This window comes from Poecilia formosa, unplaced genomic scaffold (genome assembly GCF_000485575.1).
Source record: "Poecilia formosa unplaced genomic scaffold, Poecilia_formosa-5.1.2 Scaffold166, whole genome shotgun sequence".
NCBI lineage: Eukaryota > Metazoa > Chordata > Actinopteri > Cyprinodontiformes > Poeciliidae > Poecilia > Poecilia formosa.
In genome coordinates, this window is record NW_006800105.1 from 401,989 (window position 1) to 421,650 (window position 19,662).

Genomic DNA, 19,662 nt, shown 5'->3' on the forward strand with positions numbered 1-19,662 from the left:
TTTTCTGTGCATCAGACTTCAATATTCAGCGGCAGCTTCATGGAGCAATGAGGAATGAGTTGTTTTTGTCAACGCAGTGTTAGCGGAGAGAATGGAAAGCTTTGTTTAGATATCAGTTCTCCAATTAAACAGTTATAAACTATTCATTGTACAGGACACAGAAAGAANTCCATCCATCCATCCATCCATCCATCCATCCATCCATCCATCCATCCATCCATCCATCCATCCATCCATCCATCCATCCATCCATCCATCCATCCTGGATACAACAAACAACTATTACAAAGTGCAAATACCATTAAACAAATCAAAATATAAACTACCAACAGTGCTAATCAAAACAGACAATCATCCATGCACAATCTGCAACATTCATAATTTAGAAAATTCACTTTGAATAATTTACTAATTTATCTTAAATAGTCTACAGTTTTAAATCATTTATACAATTTATTTTGAATTTACTATCCATTACACAGCTCTTTTTATTTCCATTTTGTTCTGTATATGGACTCATCTAATGATAAAAAAATTGTAAACACCTCTCATTAAATATGACAATAGCTGTTGTCTGTGGTAGCAGGTGAATTAATGGTAGCTGAAGAAATTAATAAGTAAAGTCAGCCAGTTGAAAGTACAACAATTCTATCTGCCAGAATCATGAAAAAATATTTTAGGCTTATTTTAATGTAATTTTCTTCAAATTCAAAATTTTACATACAAATAAGATTATTATACTCCTGGACATCAAATCTGATCTCTTGATGTTTTTGTGCACATTATATACTTGAAGGAAACACACCTGTGGATGTATATTAGAGGAGTTCCTCATAATAGTCTAAAAAAATTTTTTAACCAACAACAAACATGCCAATAAAACCCAAATAAAAACTTAATGGAGCGCTAATAAAACTCTCAGAGAGAAGTTTTGATTTGGTGACACAATGGTCCAGTGTTAAGCTTAAGGTGTCATGATTTGTGGAGTAGTTGGTGAGGTAGACCCGACTACCAACTAGTAGCCTGAGTCAGCTGGGTCCCACAGAACACATTCACTAGAGAGACAGCTGCTCTTCTCATCTCAGAACTGGTTCTTGAAACTGATCCAGGTTTAACGTATGCCCCTTTACCACTGGCTTTAAAGAATCCAGCTCCACTCTACTCAACCTGCATTGCAAACGTTTCCACTATCATTTTTTCCAAGCCAGTCCATGATTTTTCAGTCCCTGCTTTGGAGTGGGGCCTGCATGGGTGACGCAAGCTTAGCTCCTGTTCACTGGTCATGGTCAGCCATAGGACCAAAGAGAGAAGAAAAACAAATGGCGCAAAATTTCGAACTTGCTGCAACCTGGAAGTGATGGGAGTCCTCTGAAGTTACAAGCAAGTGGTGAACGTTGAGACGCTGGCTTTTCTGTGCATCGGACTTCAATATTCAGCGGCAGCTTCATGGAGCAATGAGGAATGAGTTGTTTTTGTCGCCGCAGTGTTAGCGGAGAGAATGGAAAGCTTTGTTTAGATATCAGTTCTCCAATTAAACAGTTATAAACTATTCATTGTACAGGACACAGAAAGAAACAATAAACTTGAATAAAACAAGAGTGGCATTTTATCCACTCTCGTTGATAAACAAGAGTGGATAAAATGCCACTGCAAATTAAAGACACGACTGAAATAGTCTTTAATTTATACGACTATTCCAGTTATTTATAATTGTGCATGTCTGAATGGTAAAAGTAATGTCTGTTTTAAATAATTCTTTCTGTGTATGTAACTTCCACATTAGTATTTACTATAATCACATCTATCACATCTAAATACATTTGATTACTTTGACCAGAGAACAGAAGAAGGGGAACATGACTGACAATGGTAAACGATGGGGGGACCGTCAGCAACATGAACAGCAGCTCCTGGATGGATCTCCTTCAGGAGGAAGTAGCGACTAGCACTGAGATGATAGAGCTGAGGCAAAACGACAAATAAATGCTGGTGTGCTCTCAATGAACAAAGCAGTCTCTTTTATTCATACACACTCCACACATTATTGTACACAATGTAGTTTGTATGACATCAAGGTCCTAATATAATCCTTCCAAAAATGTGAGGAGCCTTAGACAGAGAAAATAACACAATGTTATGTGTTTTATTGAGACTTGACATTATAGATTACCAATGAAGCCATCCAAAAGTGAACACATAGCGAACCAAACATTTTGACATTACTGTTAGGGTTGCTATTAACAAGAACCCAAAATACAAGTCATGTTTGTTAAAATATGTCCTTTACCATTAAGTCACCAAGCACCCATGTTTAAATATATTAGCATGTGGCTAAACATTTGTGAAAAATGTTTCATCTTCAAACAGAATATTATGGGTTTGATTCAGAAATTGAAGAGCTGTGAATAGGCGTATCTGCTATAAAAACAAAATCATACTTCAAAAATTTGCAATCTTCAAAAATGTGCACGTAAAAGTTTAATAAAAATGAAGTCCCATCACCAAATATTGTTGAATAGAAGCTACAAGTTCGGTTTCTACTCAACAATATATTTACGCTGATTTCTTAAGGTAATACACAGCTTCCCAGATTTCACAATTTTAGGACAAAATGTCAACTTGCAATGCCATTATAACATATATGCATAGCTGGGAGAAATTTCTAATCATTTTCGCTGCCTATGCAGAGATAGAAGATTTATATGAGAGGTGTACATTATGACAGCAGAAGGATCAACGCCAGCAGGACAGTGAGGATGGGAGAGGCCACCATGCCAGGACTGAGGCAAAAAATGCTACAAGAGAAAGAAAAATATCCTGAGAATATACATCAGTCCAGTCATCCTGTATTAAGTTAAAGTTTAAGCTCTGTGTTTTAGTTAAGTGCAGTCGTAGTTAAATTCAGTGTTATTTTATTGCACTTTGAAGGTACGTAGTCATCAACAACAAGGTCAGCAGTGAAGAGGATCATACACAGTTTAGAAGGTAGTCCCATGGAAAATGTATTTGATAAAACTTTAAAATGTTGATCAGTTTTAAAATGATCAACATTGGACTTCGTGAGGGCCACCATGTAAAACAGTTCTCATATAGACACCATCGATATAAGAGCTATTTATTTCTCTTGACTGTTTACTTCTCTATTTGTAGCTTCACTCACATTTTTAAATAAACTAAATTGTCACAGTTTGCAGCCCTAATAAAGAAATTTCCAGTTGAAAATCCTAAGTGATTTTGAGCTTAGTGACAAAGGTTTATAGTTAAACTCAATTTTTACATATTCAGTTGGAATCACACTGCAGATATTAATTGATTTATTAACTTATGGTACATTGCCATATTATAATTGTTTTTGGATTTTCTTTATTAAGACATTTGAATGGATAAGGTATCTGCATACTTTTGTACAGGGTGGATTAATTGTCAGTGATGACATGGAAGTAAAAATAAATAAACAAAATGTCATCAGAAATGAAAACAATAATACTTTATATAGCAATGAAAAAATATGAATGAACCGTCACAGGCACCATCTTTAAGGCTTTGATAAATGAAATGGTCATTAAATTTGGGAATACCTGTCGTCATCTGTCGTAGTAGGTGGTGGAGTCATCGTGGTTGAGATTCTGAAAAAGTAAAAGCGTAATTGCACAGTGTCATTTTGGCTGCCTATTAATATCTATATTAGTATACTTTCAGCAACAAAATAAATTGTCATGTGTGAATTATGTTATCATTAAGCTGTGGACCTTGACTAACCGTCTAAAAGTTTTTAAAAGTTGAATTTGAACATTTGATCATCTAGCGAAAAATACTGCAATATTTTCTACTCATACAAGCAGACCCATTAATTTGGGTATACCTGTTGTCTGTCGTCAAATCCGGAATGATGGTGTATGGGAATCTACAAAAGTCAAAGGATTATTTTACAATTTTTTACAATTTAGCAGCTGTAGCACAGCACGTACAGCTGCTAAAACATATATGTTATGTCTGTTGTGTTAAGTATCTGTGTGGTATAGATTGTATTGTGTTGGCAATACTGACTTGACTTGAAACATAAATATGTAAAAGACATAGATAATTCTAATTAAAAATTAAAAGTTAGCGATTGTATTTGTAGAAGAGATTACTTGGAAAAAATAAATACAGGCAATTTAAACTACGTCAACCTTCTGCTAATTTACCAATATGAATGTGTCCTAAACTAGAAAGCTTAAAATCTTTTGTTGTTATCCTTAGATTATTGCTGTTGTTCAACTAAATAAAACTCTTTCAAAGCTTTGAAATATAGTTGTTTAAAAAGAAATTGCGAGCCTGAATGCAATTTATTTTTATTTTTATCAGATATTTGGGTTTTTGGCAGGTCATACAAATCCCAAGTATTGCCACTGTACGGTTTTATTGCTTCCATTGCTTTCAATAAAACCATACATCTTATTGTCCTTGGAAGTAAAAGAGGAAGTAATTCAAGACATTTGTATTTAAAATAAAATGGGTAAATTAATTATCATGTCTTGTAAGAGATTGATTAATAGTAGGTTAGAACTTGTGACAAAAAAACAGAAGTGAAAGTTGCAAACACACATTCAACTAAGTAAAGAATATGGAACAACCTGTCACACACACTGTACCTAAAATGTTTTGACAGATAACTTAAATAAAGTAATTCAATTTGTGAATACCTGTCATCTGTTGTTGTTTCAGGTGATGGAATGATGGTTGATGAGATTCTACAAAAACCAGAACATCATTGAACATTATATTCTTTTCAGCCTATTAGATGTAAAAAATAAAATAAAATAAAAAATACTCATAGCTACAACATCAACAATCCTTTTCAGGAATTTGTGTTGGTTATGTCTTGTAACTGTAGCAATGGTTTGTTTCTTTTATGTTCTGCATGTAGAGTCAAGGGAAATTCGAAATGACGGTATCAAATATGGCAAGACCTGTTGTCTGTAGTGGGAGGTGGATGGATGGTAGATGAAGTCCTGCAAAATTATATCCACATATTTAGATACAAAACATAAATACCTGACTCATTATTTATCTTACGTACTTTACATAGTTCTTAAAATGTCATTTTCTCATTGAATTAGATCGAATCTTATGTTTTTGAGACAGTTAAAATGTATTTTTTTTATATAATTAGCAAATGCCAGAATGGAGAGAAGGGTAACGTTTGAGAAAATGTTCATAGTAGTGCCTTCAAATTCAAAAGTTTACATACACTAATAATACTATTCCTTTGAACATTGGAAAATCCCAGCTTTCAATATGTTTAGTTTCAGGATGTTGCTACCAGGAAAAAAAAAAAAAAACAAAACAAGAAAATGGGTAAAATATCTGCCATGTCTTGTAAAATGTGGATAGGTGGAGGGTGAGAACTTGTGACAAAATTCAACTAAGAACTAACAGATAAACAAAGCAATGAAAGAATAGAGTCAAGGAAAGTTTGATCTGATGGCATCAAATGTGGCAAGACCTTTTCTCTGTAGTGGGAGGTGGATGGATGGTAGATGAAGTCCTGCAAAATGACATTAAACATTTAGGTATTTAGTAATATTAAATATACCCACCAGGCTTTGACAAATAAAGTGGTCATTAAATTTGTATACCTGTCATCTGTTGTTGTTTCCGGTGGTGGAATGATGGTGGATGAGATTCTGGAAAAGCCAGAGAGTCATTAAAACATTTTCTAAGATTAGTATTAGGCTTAGCCCTAACCCTGTCTCTAGGAAATTTTGCAAAAGAAACAATATACAACACAATTTTTGCAGCCTATTACATCTAGTAAAATGATAATTCAAACTAAAATGGAAAAATTAGCAATTTAATTTTTAGGAGTGATGGCTTGTTAAGTGTAAGTGGGGAATTATTTTAATTAGACAAACTTTTTGGTATTTTTTTTTTTACACATCATGTCCTTTTCAGGGATTTGTGTTAGTTATGTCTTGTAAGAGTTGCAATGTTTTATTTCAACTAATTTCTACTTATGGAGATATTGGAAATTTGAAACGATGGCATAAAAAGTGGCACTACCTGTTGTCTGTAGTGGGAGGTGGATGGACAGTAGAAGTCCTGTAAAATTATAACCAAACATTTAGCTACAAAACAGAAATAAATACCAGACTCATTATTGATGAGTTACACAGCCTACATAGCTATTAAAATGTCACTTTCACATTGAATCAGACCAAATTTTATGTTTCTGAGACAAAATAATTTTTTTATATATATATTGCAAATGTCAGAATGTGTTTCTGAGACAAAATAATTTTTTTAATATATTTTGCAAATGTCAGAATAACATTTAGTGTCTTTAAATTCAAATGTTTACACTAAGAATACTGTTGTTTGAATATTGGAAAATTCCTAGCCTGGTAAAAACAGCCCCCTCTGCTATACTTTGCTACGTTCAGAGATTACAGGTTTCTGGAGGCCTGGATTGTGTTGGGGTTTTAAATTTGACCCAATTGCTATATTGTAACAGTGGCAATACATATATTTCCATCATACACTACCTACAGTATAAAGGTATCAAAAGTTGAGAAATATGAAATCAATAGGCGTCAGATGTGGCAATACCTGTCTGTAGTTGGAAGTGGATGGACAGAAACACAACTGGCTTAGATAACTAAATTTATACTTTGATTAAAAAGTAAGACATTTCAGTTCTGATCATTACTTGACAAGAAATATTTCTTAGATTCTTTTTTATTTCTACAACAAAAAAATGAAGGTAAAACATCTATCATCTCTTGTTAGAAGTGGCAACTAGTGAGAGGTAACACAATTCTGAAAACAATATACCAGCAATAAAAAACAATAAACACATTCTGCCTACTGTTCAATGTTACAGCATTGTTTCAATAGCTATATACAAAAACAATCTGACTGATGGTAGATGAAAGTTATTAAAAATACAAGAAAGTGTTAACTTGTTTTGTCTTTGTACAGTGTTATCAAAATAAACTGAATTTAATTAAATTAAACAATAATGAGAAGAATGAAGCAAATTATTCACCACAGAAATTGTGAAAAAATAATACATCTTAGTTTGCAGTGGATATATATTTGAAAAAATAAAGTGTAATCTAATGTGTGAATACCTGTCTTCTGGTGTTGTAGAAGGAGGTTTGATGCTTGGGGATACTCTGCAACAGTCAGAGCAAAAACTGAAATCTGTATTTCTAAATAATTTTTTTAGAGCTTTGTCTGTAAATGTATATTTGTCAGNTGATATTTTCTTTTTTGTATTCTTCAAATAAAATCAAATTAACTCACTGCACAAAAGTATCAGTGAGGACAAGAATACAAAAAAACAGACAGCATTGTAAATAAAGTTTAGCAATAAAAAAGAAAGTCACTAACACCTGTAGAAAGATATTAGATAAAAAGTGGATATTCCTCTAACACCAGTGAATAGACAAGGCATGAAGTGTTCAAAGAAGATGACCTGTGTTGGTTTTGTTCATATGACCACAACTTCACTTTTTTTCCATATATATGGACCATTGAGGATTTTTCTTTCAAATAAAACCTCCAAGTCTGGTTAAATCTAACAAAGTCTCAAAGGAAAATGTGTTATTTGAAATAATACATAATCTCAAACATGGTGGCAGCTTCACCAACTCTGGTAAAGAAATTATTAGATTGTTTTTGTGTGTGCAGTGAAAGTAAAATCTCAAATGGGTTTGATAAAAAGACGACTAGTACTACTAATGTGGATTTTTATTAGTTTAATTCACTTGTCCAGCTCTTGCAAAGCTAAAGATCACACATATCTAATAAAAATATGTCCTTTACCATTAAGCTACCAAGCACCCATGTTTAAATATATTAGCATGCAGTTAAATATTTGTGCAAAAAAACAATCTTCCAACAGAATAATATGGATTTGATTCAGAGATTCAAGAACTTCAATAGTTATAAAAACAAAATCATACTTCAAACAGGTTTTGCAGCAATCTTCAGTAATCTGCAGGTACATGTTTAATAAAAATAAAATCCAGTCACCAAATATTGTTGAATAGAAGCTACAAGTTCAGACATAACTTGAAAACATTTGAGACTTTAAGAAAAAAATAAGCTAATTTCTTAAAGTAATACACAGCTTCCCAATTTGTTGCACAAAGAGTTGACAACTTTTAGGACAAGATGTCAACTTACACTGTCTTTATAACAGTGTAATGTTATAACACTGTTATAATGAACAGTGTTATAACTGTTCATGAGGGGGGATCACCCTCCTGTTGATAAGGAGGAGGGTGATCCCCCCTCACCTACCTCTTGATAATTTAACTTAGCACAGAGAGCAGTCTGTTCATTTTAACAGCTATGGGAATAATTTCTCCCATAGCTGGGATGTCTATGGGAGAAATTCAATCTCCCACTGAATTTCAATCTCCCATTCTGTTGGACCAGCACGATGCTTCTCCCACAGTCTGTATTTATATGGATGTCATTGAACACTTTTACAGGGGAGTGTCCGTGCTGTGGTGAGCACGAAAACCAGACTGGAAGGAGCCAAAGTGGTTGGTTATTGTTAGGAAGTTATTTAATTGTTTAAAAACAGCTTTTTCAATAACTTTGCTGATGAATGGGAGGTTGGAGATCGGCCTGTAATTCTGTAGTAGTGATTTGTCTAGATTGTTCTTTTTTATCAGTGGTTTGATAACTGCTGTTTTCAAAGCCTGGGGGAAAACACCTGAATTAATCCTCTGATCTTTAGAATTTTCTCTGAAAAGAAACTGGAAAACTTATTGCAGGCTGCATAAGATTGAAGTTCAGGTGGCAACGTCATAGGCGGGTTTGTGAGCCTGTCAACAGTAGCAAATAAAGCTCGAGCATTGTTAAAGTTTTTGTTTATGATATATACAAAGTTAGCCTCCCTTGCATATTTTAGTGTTGTGTGATAGTTGCGTAGTCTTTCTTTGTAGATGTCATAATAAACGTGAAGTTGAGCTTTATGTCATTTTCATTTGGCTCTACGGCAGAGTTGTCTTGCAGATTGAACTGCTTGTGCATTTCTCCATGGCGATTTCTTACTACCAGACACAACCTTCACTTTAATGGGTGTAATGTAATCAATGATATCTGAAATTTTAGACTGAAAAACATCTACCAACTTATCTACGACATTACAGCTTAAGGGTGAGGAAGAAGAGTAGATTTGATTAAATGTTTCTGCTGTGTTTTCTGTGAGAGAACATTTTGTGACAGTAGCTGTTTGTCCAACTGGGTTAACAGATAAAGAACTTTCAAAGATAACAGTGAAGTGATCCGACAGGCCGACATCAGTTACATGACAGCAGAAGGATCAACGCCAGCAGGACAGAGAGGATGGGAGAGGCCACCATGCCAGGAGAGAAGGAAAAAACGCTACAAGAGAAAGAAAAACATCTTTAGAATATACATCAATTCAGTCATCCTGTATTAAGTTTAATTAAGTAAGTCTTAATGTCATTAATATAACATAATTGTAATGCAATGTCAAATTCTGTTTTTCAACTAAGAAATTAGACATTGCAAATTGAAAGATTGTATTAAAACTAATTAATCTCCAGAAGCATCATTTCTAAATTATTTACCATTAAAATAAAATTACAAGCTGTATTTGGTGGAATAAATATTTTTAAAAAAATTGAAAAGAATAAAGCTTCTTGGTTCTGACAAGACATTTATGGGTTCCATCACACACTGAAATGTGAATGAGTAAGCAATTTGAAAATTAGATGAAAGGAAAAGTGTGACAACCCACCACATTCTCCTCTACATAAACTGATTTTTTTTATTTGCAAGATGATAATGAAATGCAAAGAGAGTCAAGGACTCTGTATTTGAAATACCTCTGGACTCTTGATAACATTAGCAATGGTTGATTTTCTTCATGCTTTGCAGATAGATTCATCTGCAAACCATAAAAAAATGTCCAAATAGGACATGTTCTGACCTATTGTAATCAATTTGATTCAGATTTTTATAGCCTAATATTTTGAACAAATTAGGTATTAAATGTGTCAATTCATGGCATATAAGATGTCGTTGCCTCTAAATTGAAAGATTGCATTAAACCTGCAATGGTTGATTTTCTTCATGCTTTGCAGATAGATTAATCTCCAAACCATAAAGAAATGTCCAAAAAACTCTCAACAAATGTGGCAATACCTGTTGTCTGTAGTGGGAGGCGGATGGACAGTAGGTGAAGTCCCGCAAAATTATAACCAAACATTTAGATACAAAACGAAAAAACATATGTGGGGACAAGGCGGCCAAGAAACTCAGTTACACCAGTTCTGAGGGTTAGAGGTCACGGTAAGGATTAGGGGTTTCCAGAATCAGCTGAAACTCCAGGTGAGCCATTGTGAGAATCTTGTGGGAGAATACGCACAAGAATTTAACCCAATATAGAAGACAAATTTACCAATTCAATGAAAATGTATGTGAATGTGTGAATTAATAACAAAAATGATCTTTCCCATATTTCAGCATTTGAAATATTTTTTGTTATTGTAACTGACATAATACAGGGAAAGTTTGGTCAAATTTAATTTCAAATGGTGATAAAAATAATCTTTGCCCTTTTCTAAAATGAAATCTGGTTTTGGCTGTGTACATGACAAATACCAACAAACTTTTCTTTACAGAGAAAATTAACTTTACGTTGGTCACCTGCACATTTGACTTGTACTGTATGATGACGCGCTCATCACAACCTACTGTTCAATGTTACAGCATTGTTTCAATAGCCATATTCAAAAACAATCTGACTGATGGTAGATGAAAGTTATTAAAAAATACAAGAAAGTGTTAACTTGTTTTGTCTTTGTACAGTGTTATAAAAATAAACTGAATTTAATTTAATTAAACAATAATGATAAGAATGAATCGAATTATTCACCACAGAAATCGGGAAAATAATAATACATCTTAGTTTGCAGTGGACATATATTTGAAAAAATAAAGTGTAATCTAATGTGTCTTCTGGTGTTGTAGAAGGAGGTTTGATGCTTGGGGATACTCTGCAAAAGTCAGAAATCTGTATTTCTAAATCATTTTTTTAGAGCTTTGTCTGTAAATGTATATTTGTCAGAATTAAGTTATAATTTACTTGCTAATTTGTTTTACCGTGCAGAGCATGGACTTTCATTCAGTTTTGGTGGAGGATTTATGTTTGCTGGTCTTAACTGAGGACATGGTAAAGTTGTTCCGTTGATCAGTGGGGTGAGATCTATCAAAGGACAAAACGATCAGTTAGAAAAAACAAATATAATGTCTGAGGAAGTTGGAATAATTAGAAGTTTTCAGCTAATTATTGCCAATCGTCCCACCTTGTGAATGACAAAATACAAACTCTATAGAGCCAAAATGCAAAGTGTTAATTTGAAGTAACACAATTTACGTAATGCACTTCATCATTAATTGTGATTCTAAATCCTTTCATAGCAGCTACTCTGAATGAGAGCAAACATGTTTTCTGTGAGAGTGAAAATCTGAAATGATATATCAGAGATCGAAGTTTTTTTGATTATTTGTGTCGCCAAAAACGTTGAAGATGACAAACACGGTCCTGTGTTATTATTTATAGTTTACAAAATTATTTTAATTAAAATTTTAGCCTACCTTCAAAGTTGAACATGACAATGGCACTTTCTCCCTTGAGGAACTCTCTGGAAGACAATTCTTCTGATGTGGTTGAAAGGACTACAAGTAGATATCCAGCATACACTAATTCTCCATTCTCATAAAATGTTTCCTGAGAAATTTCCCTAGGATTGTTCCAGTAAAAGTAACCTGTATGACACACACAATACATGTGAATAAACATTCAGCTTTTCTTTTTTTAACCAACTTTTTTTTCTAAATGTCAACATGTTATTGTAAACTTACCATCAGTAACTAAAGTTCTTTCCTTAGACATTTGCAGTTGCTTATTCGGGGTTTGATCCAGCAACTGTAAAATTATAAGTCTTTGCAGACAAGGATATTGCAGCCGGTCATCATTCTGACTAGACAAGAGCTGCACATACATGAAAACATTGGGTCCAGAAATTGATGCAGCTACACGGTAAGCATAGCCGTCTTTGGAGAATTGTCGTGGGCTGTACATTATGGTTCCAGAGCTGCTTGTGTTTAAAAGATTCTCCAAGTCATCAATCTGCCAGACAGCATGTGGACACTCTGTCTCTGAGAGATTGATGTCATCAATGGAGAAACCTCCTGTGGAGATTCCTGCTCCTTTCCGGACCTCAAACACCACCTGGAAGTCCTTGGTGGCATTCAAGGAAACATGGTGGATCTTCCAGTGAGATGTTGGTGAACCTAGAGTAAGAGGTTTTAATTTGCTATGCTACACAATTTAAATATTGCATCATACAAAAGTGAAAAGTTCTAGTTTTTTATAAGCTTTACCAGTAATTTGTCCCATAAGGCGGAGAGTTCCTGTGGTGTCCTGCTCGTTTTCAAACTCTCTGATCCAGATATTAAGTTCATCTGCCTTATTTCCACTGTGGAAATAGTAGAACTGCAGACATTGAACATTACATGCTCTGGTCGGCTTCACTACCTCCGTTTCCAGTTGGGCTGAATCTCCTTCTTGACCTGATGCTGTGCTCACATGGATGAAGTACCCAGGTTCTTTACCTGCAAATACATTGATCAAGACAATGTTTCTCATAAACCACCATCTTCTATGTGATAATTATAGACAACTCAGCATATTTTTACATGCTCAGGCAGATGTCCGCATAACCTTGGTGAGAATCATTCAGTTTTGCAGTAAAGCTAATAGAACTGGAAATAATTAATCTTTATGATTCTTAAATAAAGATTGTTTTTTAGTTGAAAATGGTCTTCAATTTATTATTTCTGAAACAATTTTTGCTCAAAGATGAGTTAGAAAGGTTTTTTTTTAAGTAATATTGAAATCTAGTCCAAACCAAATTTGCATCTCCAGCACCTTAAACAAATCTGTCAATTTGTTTTTTTTTTCTAATGTTGAATAAACATGACAAATTATTTTCACTATTCACTATTGATGGAAGTGGCATGTCAGTACTTTTCATGAATCAGTTTGTGGGGGGTGGTGAGGATGAACGCAGAGACCCAGGTAGTGATGAAGATGATGAATTTAATGATAAAGCTCAAACAGTCCAGTTCAGGCAGCACAGCAGAGAGTATAGCACACAGCTAATACCAGTAGCTACTGATACACAGAAGACTGAAAACAAGAGCTATGTAGCCTCAGGACTATCCAGTTCAACTAAGAACTACAGACATAGAAGATGTACACACGACAAGGATCCGACAAGAGACAAAGACAACAGGTGGGTTTAAATACACTGAGAGGGTGATCAAGGAACAAGACACAGCTGGGATCAATCAACAGGGAACGACGCAGAGACAGACTCACAGGACAGAAACTGAACACAGAAAAACCTTACAATAAATACACAGAAACACAGATCATGTCAATTCTACTGCGGAAGCCAGACTTAATAAAATTAACAAAAAAGAAAACTCTCCATTGCTCATGAGCAGCACTTTAGATAGAGTTACAGATAATTGTCAGCTTACACAGTTTACACAACTGAAAAAGTAATTCAGCAAAAATACCAAACAGTTAAATGATATATTATTGGCTCAGATTTGTTCACTTTCCATTGCTCATCAAAGGAATAAGGGAAAAATTGTCATAAGTGCAGATCTCACCATTTTCTCCATTTCCACTTGGCAGACTGGTATGGTCAGAACTGGGCCCCCCATGAACTTGAGTAACAACTTCCCAGCCGATCCCGCCCTGTGAGCAGCGGCTCATTTGGCACATCATTCCATTCGAAAAGCCGCAGTAAGAATTAAAGGCAACACTTGACTCTAAGATGGTGAAAAGGAAGAATATAAGATTTTGATTTTTAGGTAATACGTAAATGTAAGTCTAGGCTAAGCTTTTCAAAATGATACATGTTTTTATCTAAGACAACACATTGTTATTAACAACTGCAAAAACTTCATTTATGGACTGGACATTGTTTGACCGGAGTATACTGGTGCATCTCACTAAATTAAGACATCAATGAAAGAGTTCCTTATTTGATTAAGTCAATTAAACAACTTAAACATCCAATAAATTTACTATATAGACAGTTGTATATTTCAAGCATTATTTCTGATCATTTTCATGATTATTTAAAAACCAAAATTTGTTTGCATGAAAGTATAATATCATGTAAGACCAAAAAAAAAAAAAAAAAATGAGCTTCCATGTTGTAGAGAGACAGGTTATTGGCCGATAGTTGGATGGGACTGAACCCTTTGATGGATCCTTCTGTTTCAGGATTGTGCGCCCTTCAGTTAACCATTCAGGGTGAGTCCCATTTTGTAGCAGCTGGTTCAGTTGAGCTGCCAGTCGCTCATGGAGGGCAGTGAGTTTCTTTAGCCAGTAGGCATGGATCATGTCAGGCCCTGGTGCTGTCCAGTTTTTCATACCCGAGACTCTTTCTTGGACATCTGCCACAGTGATGGTTACCGGGGCTTGTTCAGGGAGGTTGCTGTGGTCCTCTCGTAGAGAGGTTAGCCACTGTGCATTGCTGTTGTGGGACGCCTCCCTTTCCCATATGCCTTTCCAGTATTGTTCAGTCTCCAGCCTTGGTGGGTCTGCTCTGTTGTTATTACCCTGCCATTGAGAGTACACTTTAGCTGGTTGGGTGGAGAAGAGCCAGTTAATCCTCCTGGCTTCATTCTCTCTTGTGTATCTCTTTAGGTGGCTGGCCAAGTCTTGGAGCCTTTGTTTGGCAGTTTCGAGTGCTTCAGGTATGGGCATCTGGCTGTACTTCTTAGGTACTGATCTTTTCATTGCACCCCTTAGGAGCTCTGACAGTTGACTCACTTCCCTCCTTGTTATCTTGATCTTAGCCTCTAACCGTCTTTTCCATGATGGATATTGGGTCTCATGGTTGCTCTTATATCCAAGCATCTCAAGGATCACTGATGCTGAGTTGTATATCAGTTCAATGGTTTCTGTTATGGTGTTGGTAGGGATTGTTCTCAATGCTGCATTCACATCTTCAATGAGACTTTCTGATGGTACTTCACTCAGCCGTTGTAATTGGCGTCGGGGTTGTCTGGTGTTCATTCGGGCCATGATTCTCTCTCTCAGGTCAGCTGCTGCCTTGTTCAGCTTTGATAGTTCGTTCATTACTGGGGCTACATACCCAGTCTCTGGGCGGGTAGTTGTAGTTAACTCCCCCCTGTCCTGACATCCAGGCTCCTCCCCCTTGCCGTAGCATTTGTGTTGTACCTCGTCAGTCTCAAGTTGTGATAGCAGTTGCCGTTTGCGGATGTTGGAGCACTGAGCTACTTTTTGTTTAGCAGTCATTGTAGACTGGGGATGTCAAACTAACCATTTTTCCCACAGTTTTTGCATGTAGCCCCTCTGACTAGGGTTACTTGAGTAGTAGCATTCCAACAGATCCATGTTTTCATCTCTCGCCCATTTCCATATATATTTATGTGTGTGTGTGTGTGTGTGTGTGTGTGTGTGTGTGTGTTAAGAAATTACCATAGGAGCTTGACAAAAAGTACAGAAGTTATGATAGAAATTATAATTTGACCATGGCACTTTAATCAATCAATTTACAGCAGGATTAACAATGTTTTATGACTCACTGCAGTTGTAACGGAGGTTCAGCTCCAGAGCATCTCTAGGACTCATTTCCAGCCTTTGACCAATCACATCTTGGTATTTAGGGTCTATGGTAATAATTGTAGCACCATTGCCATTTGTGAATGCATTTTTGCCATAGTGCATCACTGACATGTAGTCATATGGGACCCCATGTGTAGTGCTGTTATCACTGCCAACCTTCTTAAAGTTATTCTCTGCACCTAGATGATATAAAAAATACTGTACTTTATGGTGCTCTCATTACAGCCAACTTTCATGAAATTTCTCTCTTTACCTAGATGACACACAAAAAATACACATTTTTGCACTGAGAAAAAATTAAACACATTACACATGGCCGTTAAATACATTTTTTTACTCTGCTAAAAAAACACACACTGTTTTTTTAAGAGTAAACAAACTAAAAAGCAAGTTTTCTACCTGCTTGGATGTTGGCAGATATAATCCGTACATAGTCATCTCTGTCATATCTAGACTGTTCATGGTAGAAACCAAGAGCATGAAGAATCTCATGCTCAACAATGGCAATGGTATCACAGCCTTCACCAATAGAGAGGGGCTGTCCGTTGGCTAATACTCGACCAACATATGACCAACATCTGAAAGGGAGAAAAGCATTGTTCAGGAATTGTAGAGACCTAAAACCAAAAGCAGTTTGTTCAGATGAATCTTGCTGTCAGTATAACAATAAACTTCAAAAATACAGACACAGTTTGTTAACAAAAGGATTAAACTGTTATTTTTCATGTCTGACCTTCACTGCCATACCGATAAGAGGTGAATAACACACTCAAGGAAACACGAGGTAATCTGACAGGGCAGGTCAAACTTTGCTGTACCATTGTAGAGGGCTGATGTTTCAGTTGCAATGTATAAATAAAAATGAACAAGTTTATCTGAAAGTAAGCACAATAAGAAATCAAAGATGAAGAGAAATTACCCGTCTAACTTCTGGAAGTTAATGTAATAGTCCTCAGAATCCCAGGGTTTGAAATCAATGCATGACTTCACTCTGAACTGTTCAAAAGCTCTCAAGATGACTCCTTTAGCTCTCAAGTCTTCATTCCAAGAGGAATTTCAAAATGGTATAAAATGAAGAACACACATAATTATTTTTTTAGATATGTAATATAGCATTTCTCTTACAAATTACTCAGAAATAAACACCAATAATGTTAATTCAAAACAAACCAAACATGAAAAAAGAAAACAACTGGACCAGTGCCTCCAGTATTGGGCCAGTTCATCCTTTACATGATTTAAATCTAAATACAGTTCAGTCAAGTTATAATGAGTCATGCAAAAAATACACATTTTTGCACTGAGAAAAACTTAATCATAGATTTTAATAGACTAAAAAAAACACAAAAAAGTAAATGTGTCTACCTGCTTGGATGTTGGCAAATGCAATCTGTACATAACCATCTCTGTCATAACTAGACTGTTCAGATATGACAGATTCTAGTTTGTCACCTAGAATCTGCTTCATTCTCTCTTTGTCTTTGCCATCAGAATGTGCTATATATTTACTCTGTCCCGTCATTCCCCATCAGTTGCAACTGATGGCCATTCATACTTTCCATACCAGCTGTTATAAATATTTATTAATGCTTTCGCATGAATAAATATTAAACTTTCACCATGTTTTTCTCATGAAATGAAAACACTAAAATGCAAGTATGTTTTGTCTAAATCTCTTCTATTAAAGAAAAATAATATTTACCCAGGCCTTTATCCAAGACGTATGAAATTCTGGATGTCCATAGACGATATCCATCAAGAAGGGAGCTCCTTTGAAAGTTTGGAGGCTAACAAGCAAGAATGTGGGGCATAAAAATAGAAAACAACATGCCTACATAAATGTTGTTCTACAAACTGCAGTTAGTTGCTTATAGTAATACTAAAACATACCTCCCGGATGTCATCAAGAGTCAAATCTAAGATCAGGAAATAATGTTAGTTCTTTTAACAAAGAAAGTTGGACAGAAAAAAAAGTTTTTATTTGGAAAAAGCTAAGAAACATCACTTTACTTTGTTCATTCCTGTTGTCTTCAACCCCTATAAACCACAAGCACACATTTTGCAAATTCACATTATGATAAAAAAACAATTTAAAATCAATAGCAAAATCCATGCAGTAGTATAAAGAAAATACATGAAACTTACCGACTATTTCTCTGTCAAACTGGAGTCAAAAAGAATTAAAAATAAAAAAATATTAAATAACAAGGTAAACCAAAATTTACATTGTTTTCAGGTGTTTCTGTATCTTGGATAAATTTGTAGGTTTAAAAAGTTTAGACTCTAATTCTAGAACATAGTGAACACTAAATCATTTAGACATCAAACTAAGAACAAACGGTTTTGTTTGTGTCATCAATCAATCAATCAATCAAATTTTATTTGTATAGCACATTTCAGCATCAAGGCATTTACATAATTAAAATAAAAACAGCATGTGACATTGAATAGACAATGAGAAAGAGATATTTTAAGAAAAAGAAACAGTGAGAAAGAGAAATAAAAAGAAATTAAAGTAAAGATAACCTCCTGACTACCAGGAAAAAAATATTGTCCAATCACCATTTTTTTTTTTAAATCTCACATTCTTTGTAAGGTGATAAAAGGTTTTATGCACTTACTTTGTCTCTTCCCATAAAATGTGTTATTACTGATGAACGCAATTTTTATGTATTAGAAAAAGATACAAACAAATATCCCACCCCTTCATATGTGGTATCATTGAAAAGCCCTGGATGTCCTCTCCAGATACCAAAAGGAATTAATTCAGTAGAATGCAGGGGGTGGGAGATATTCAAGTTTAGAAATGTCCTCTACAGAGGACAAAAATGAACTACTGGTAGTCAGGAGGATAAAGAGATTTAATAAAAAATTAATAAAATAAGAAATAAAAACATTATCCACATGAGGACTTGCCCTTATGGTGTCTCCTCCAAAATAAGAGGCTCTACAAGCCTTTCCTTCTGTAGGACTTTAGTCAAACTGCCATTTGACAAGGACTCAAAACTTTAAAACTTCTTTAGTCAAACCGCCAACCAACATCTACACCTGCATGTTGAAAACAGTTATTCTGTGGTGAAGTTAGATTGTTGTCAATGTCTAGCCAGGGATGAACGTGGTGAGTTGTGTGTATCCATTTGATGAGGTATTGTAACTGATTAGCTAAGTAGTAATGGTGAAAATTTGGTGCTTGTAGGCTGACTTGGAGATTTAACTGTTGGAATGTTAGTTTTATTGTAGGTTTTTGATTTTTCCAGTAAAATCATGTTATAATTGGGTCCAGGGTGGTGAAAAATGCTGCTGTGGTTTGAGTGGGGATCAAGGTGAATAAATAGGTAGTTGAGTTTAGACAGTATCATCATCTTAATGGTGTTTATGTGTCCTATAATTGAAAGTGGTATTGTCATCCAGCGTTTTAAGTCATCTTTCATTGTTTTCAATGGTAGGGTAAAACTGAGGTGGAACATCCTTGACAGGTTAGGGGATAATTTTATTCCTAAATATGTGATCTGGTCAGTTGATGGTGGTAGGTGAGGGATCTATGATGTGTGAAAATTGGTGTATCCACTTATTGCTAACATGGCAGATTTTTTCCAGTTTATTGTGTAGACTGAAATTTTGGAGTATGTATTACTAATTTTGATTAATTCTTTAAATGATTTGTTTGGGCTTTGTAAAAGTAGCTTATCTGCATATAAGGTAATTTTATGTATTCCATCCATCCATCCATCCATCCTCTAACACCCTTGTCCCTTAGTGGGTTCGGGAGGTGCTGGTGCCTCTCCAGCTCACGTTCAAGGCGAGAGGCGGGGTCACCCTGGAAAGGTCACCAGTCTGTCACAGGGCAACACAGAGACAGACAGGACAACCATGCACACACACACACACGCACACACGCACGCGCACGCACACACACATACACACACACACACACACACACACACACACACACA

General features: G+C 35.2%; 1 protein-coding gene and 2 long non-coding RNA genes across 3 annotated transcripts in view; all 3 read right to left on the bottom strand.

Annotated features, from left to right (window-relative positions):
• Positions 1-2,463: 2,463 nt before the first annotated feature.
• Positions 2,464-17,767, bottom strand: LOC103146697 (meprin A subunit beta-like). The gene is made up of 20 exons (XM_016677822.1): positions 17,755-17,767; positions 17,600-17,625; positions 17,412-17,496; positions 16,629-16,746; positions 16,109-16,287; positions 15,670-15,888; positions 13,717-13,878; positions 12,418-12,648; positions 11,896-12,327; positions 11,629-11,799; positions 11,134-11,236; positions 7,116-7,160; positions 6,046-6,084; positions 5,622-5,669; positions 5,489-5,530; positions 4,953-4,994; positions 4,686-4,733; positions 3,863-3,904; positions 3,579-3,626; positions 2,464-2,795 (listed from the first exon to the last, which is right to left on the bottom strand). Exons 1-20 carry the CDS (start codon positions 17,765-17,767, stop codon positions 2,717-2,719), a joined length of 2,172 nt encoding a protein of 723 aa, XP_016533308.1. The 3' UTR covers positions 2,464-2,716.
• LOC107837671 (uncharacterized) lies at positions 14,467-15,361 on the bottom strand. Its single transcript, XR_001663711.1, has 2 exons — positions 14,891-15,361; positions 14,467-14,768 (listed from the first exon to the last, which is right to left on the bottom strand). It is a non-coding gene; the product is annotated as an uncharacterized LOC107837671 (long non-coding RNA).
• An 86-nt stretch (positions 17,768-17,853) lies between the features above and the next one.
• Positions 17,854-19,662, bottom strand: part of LOC107837672 (uncharacterized) — a 3,191-nt gene continuing 1,382 nt past the window's right edge. The window contains exon 3 of the long non-coding RNA XR_001663712.1: positions 17,854-17,873. This is a non-coding gene — a long non-coding RNA (uncharacterized LOC107837672). The remainder of the gene's footprint in view (positions 17,874-19,662) is intronic.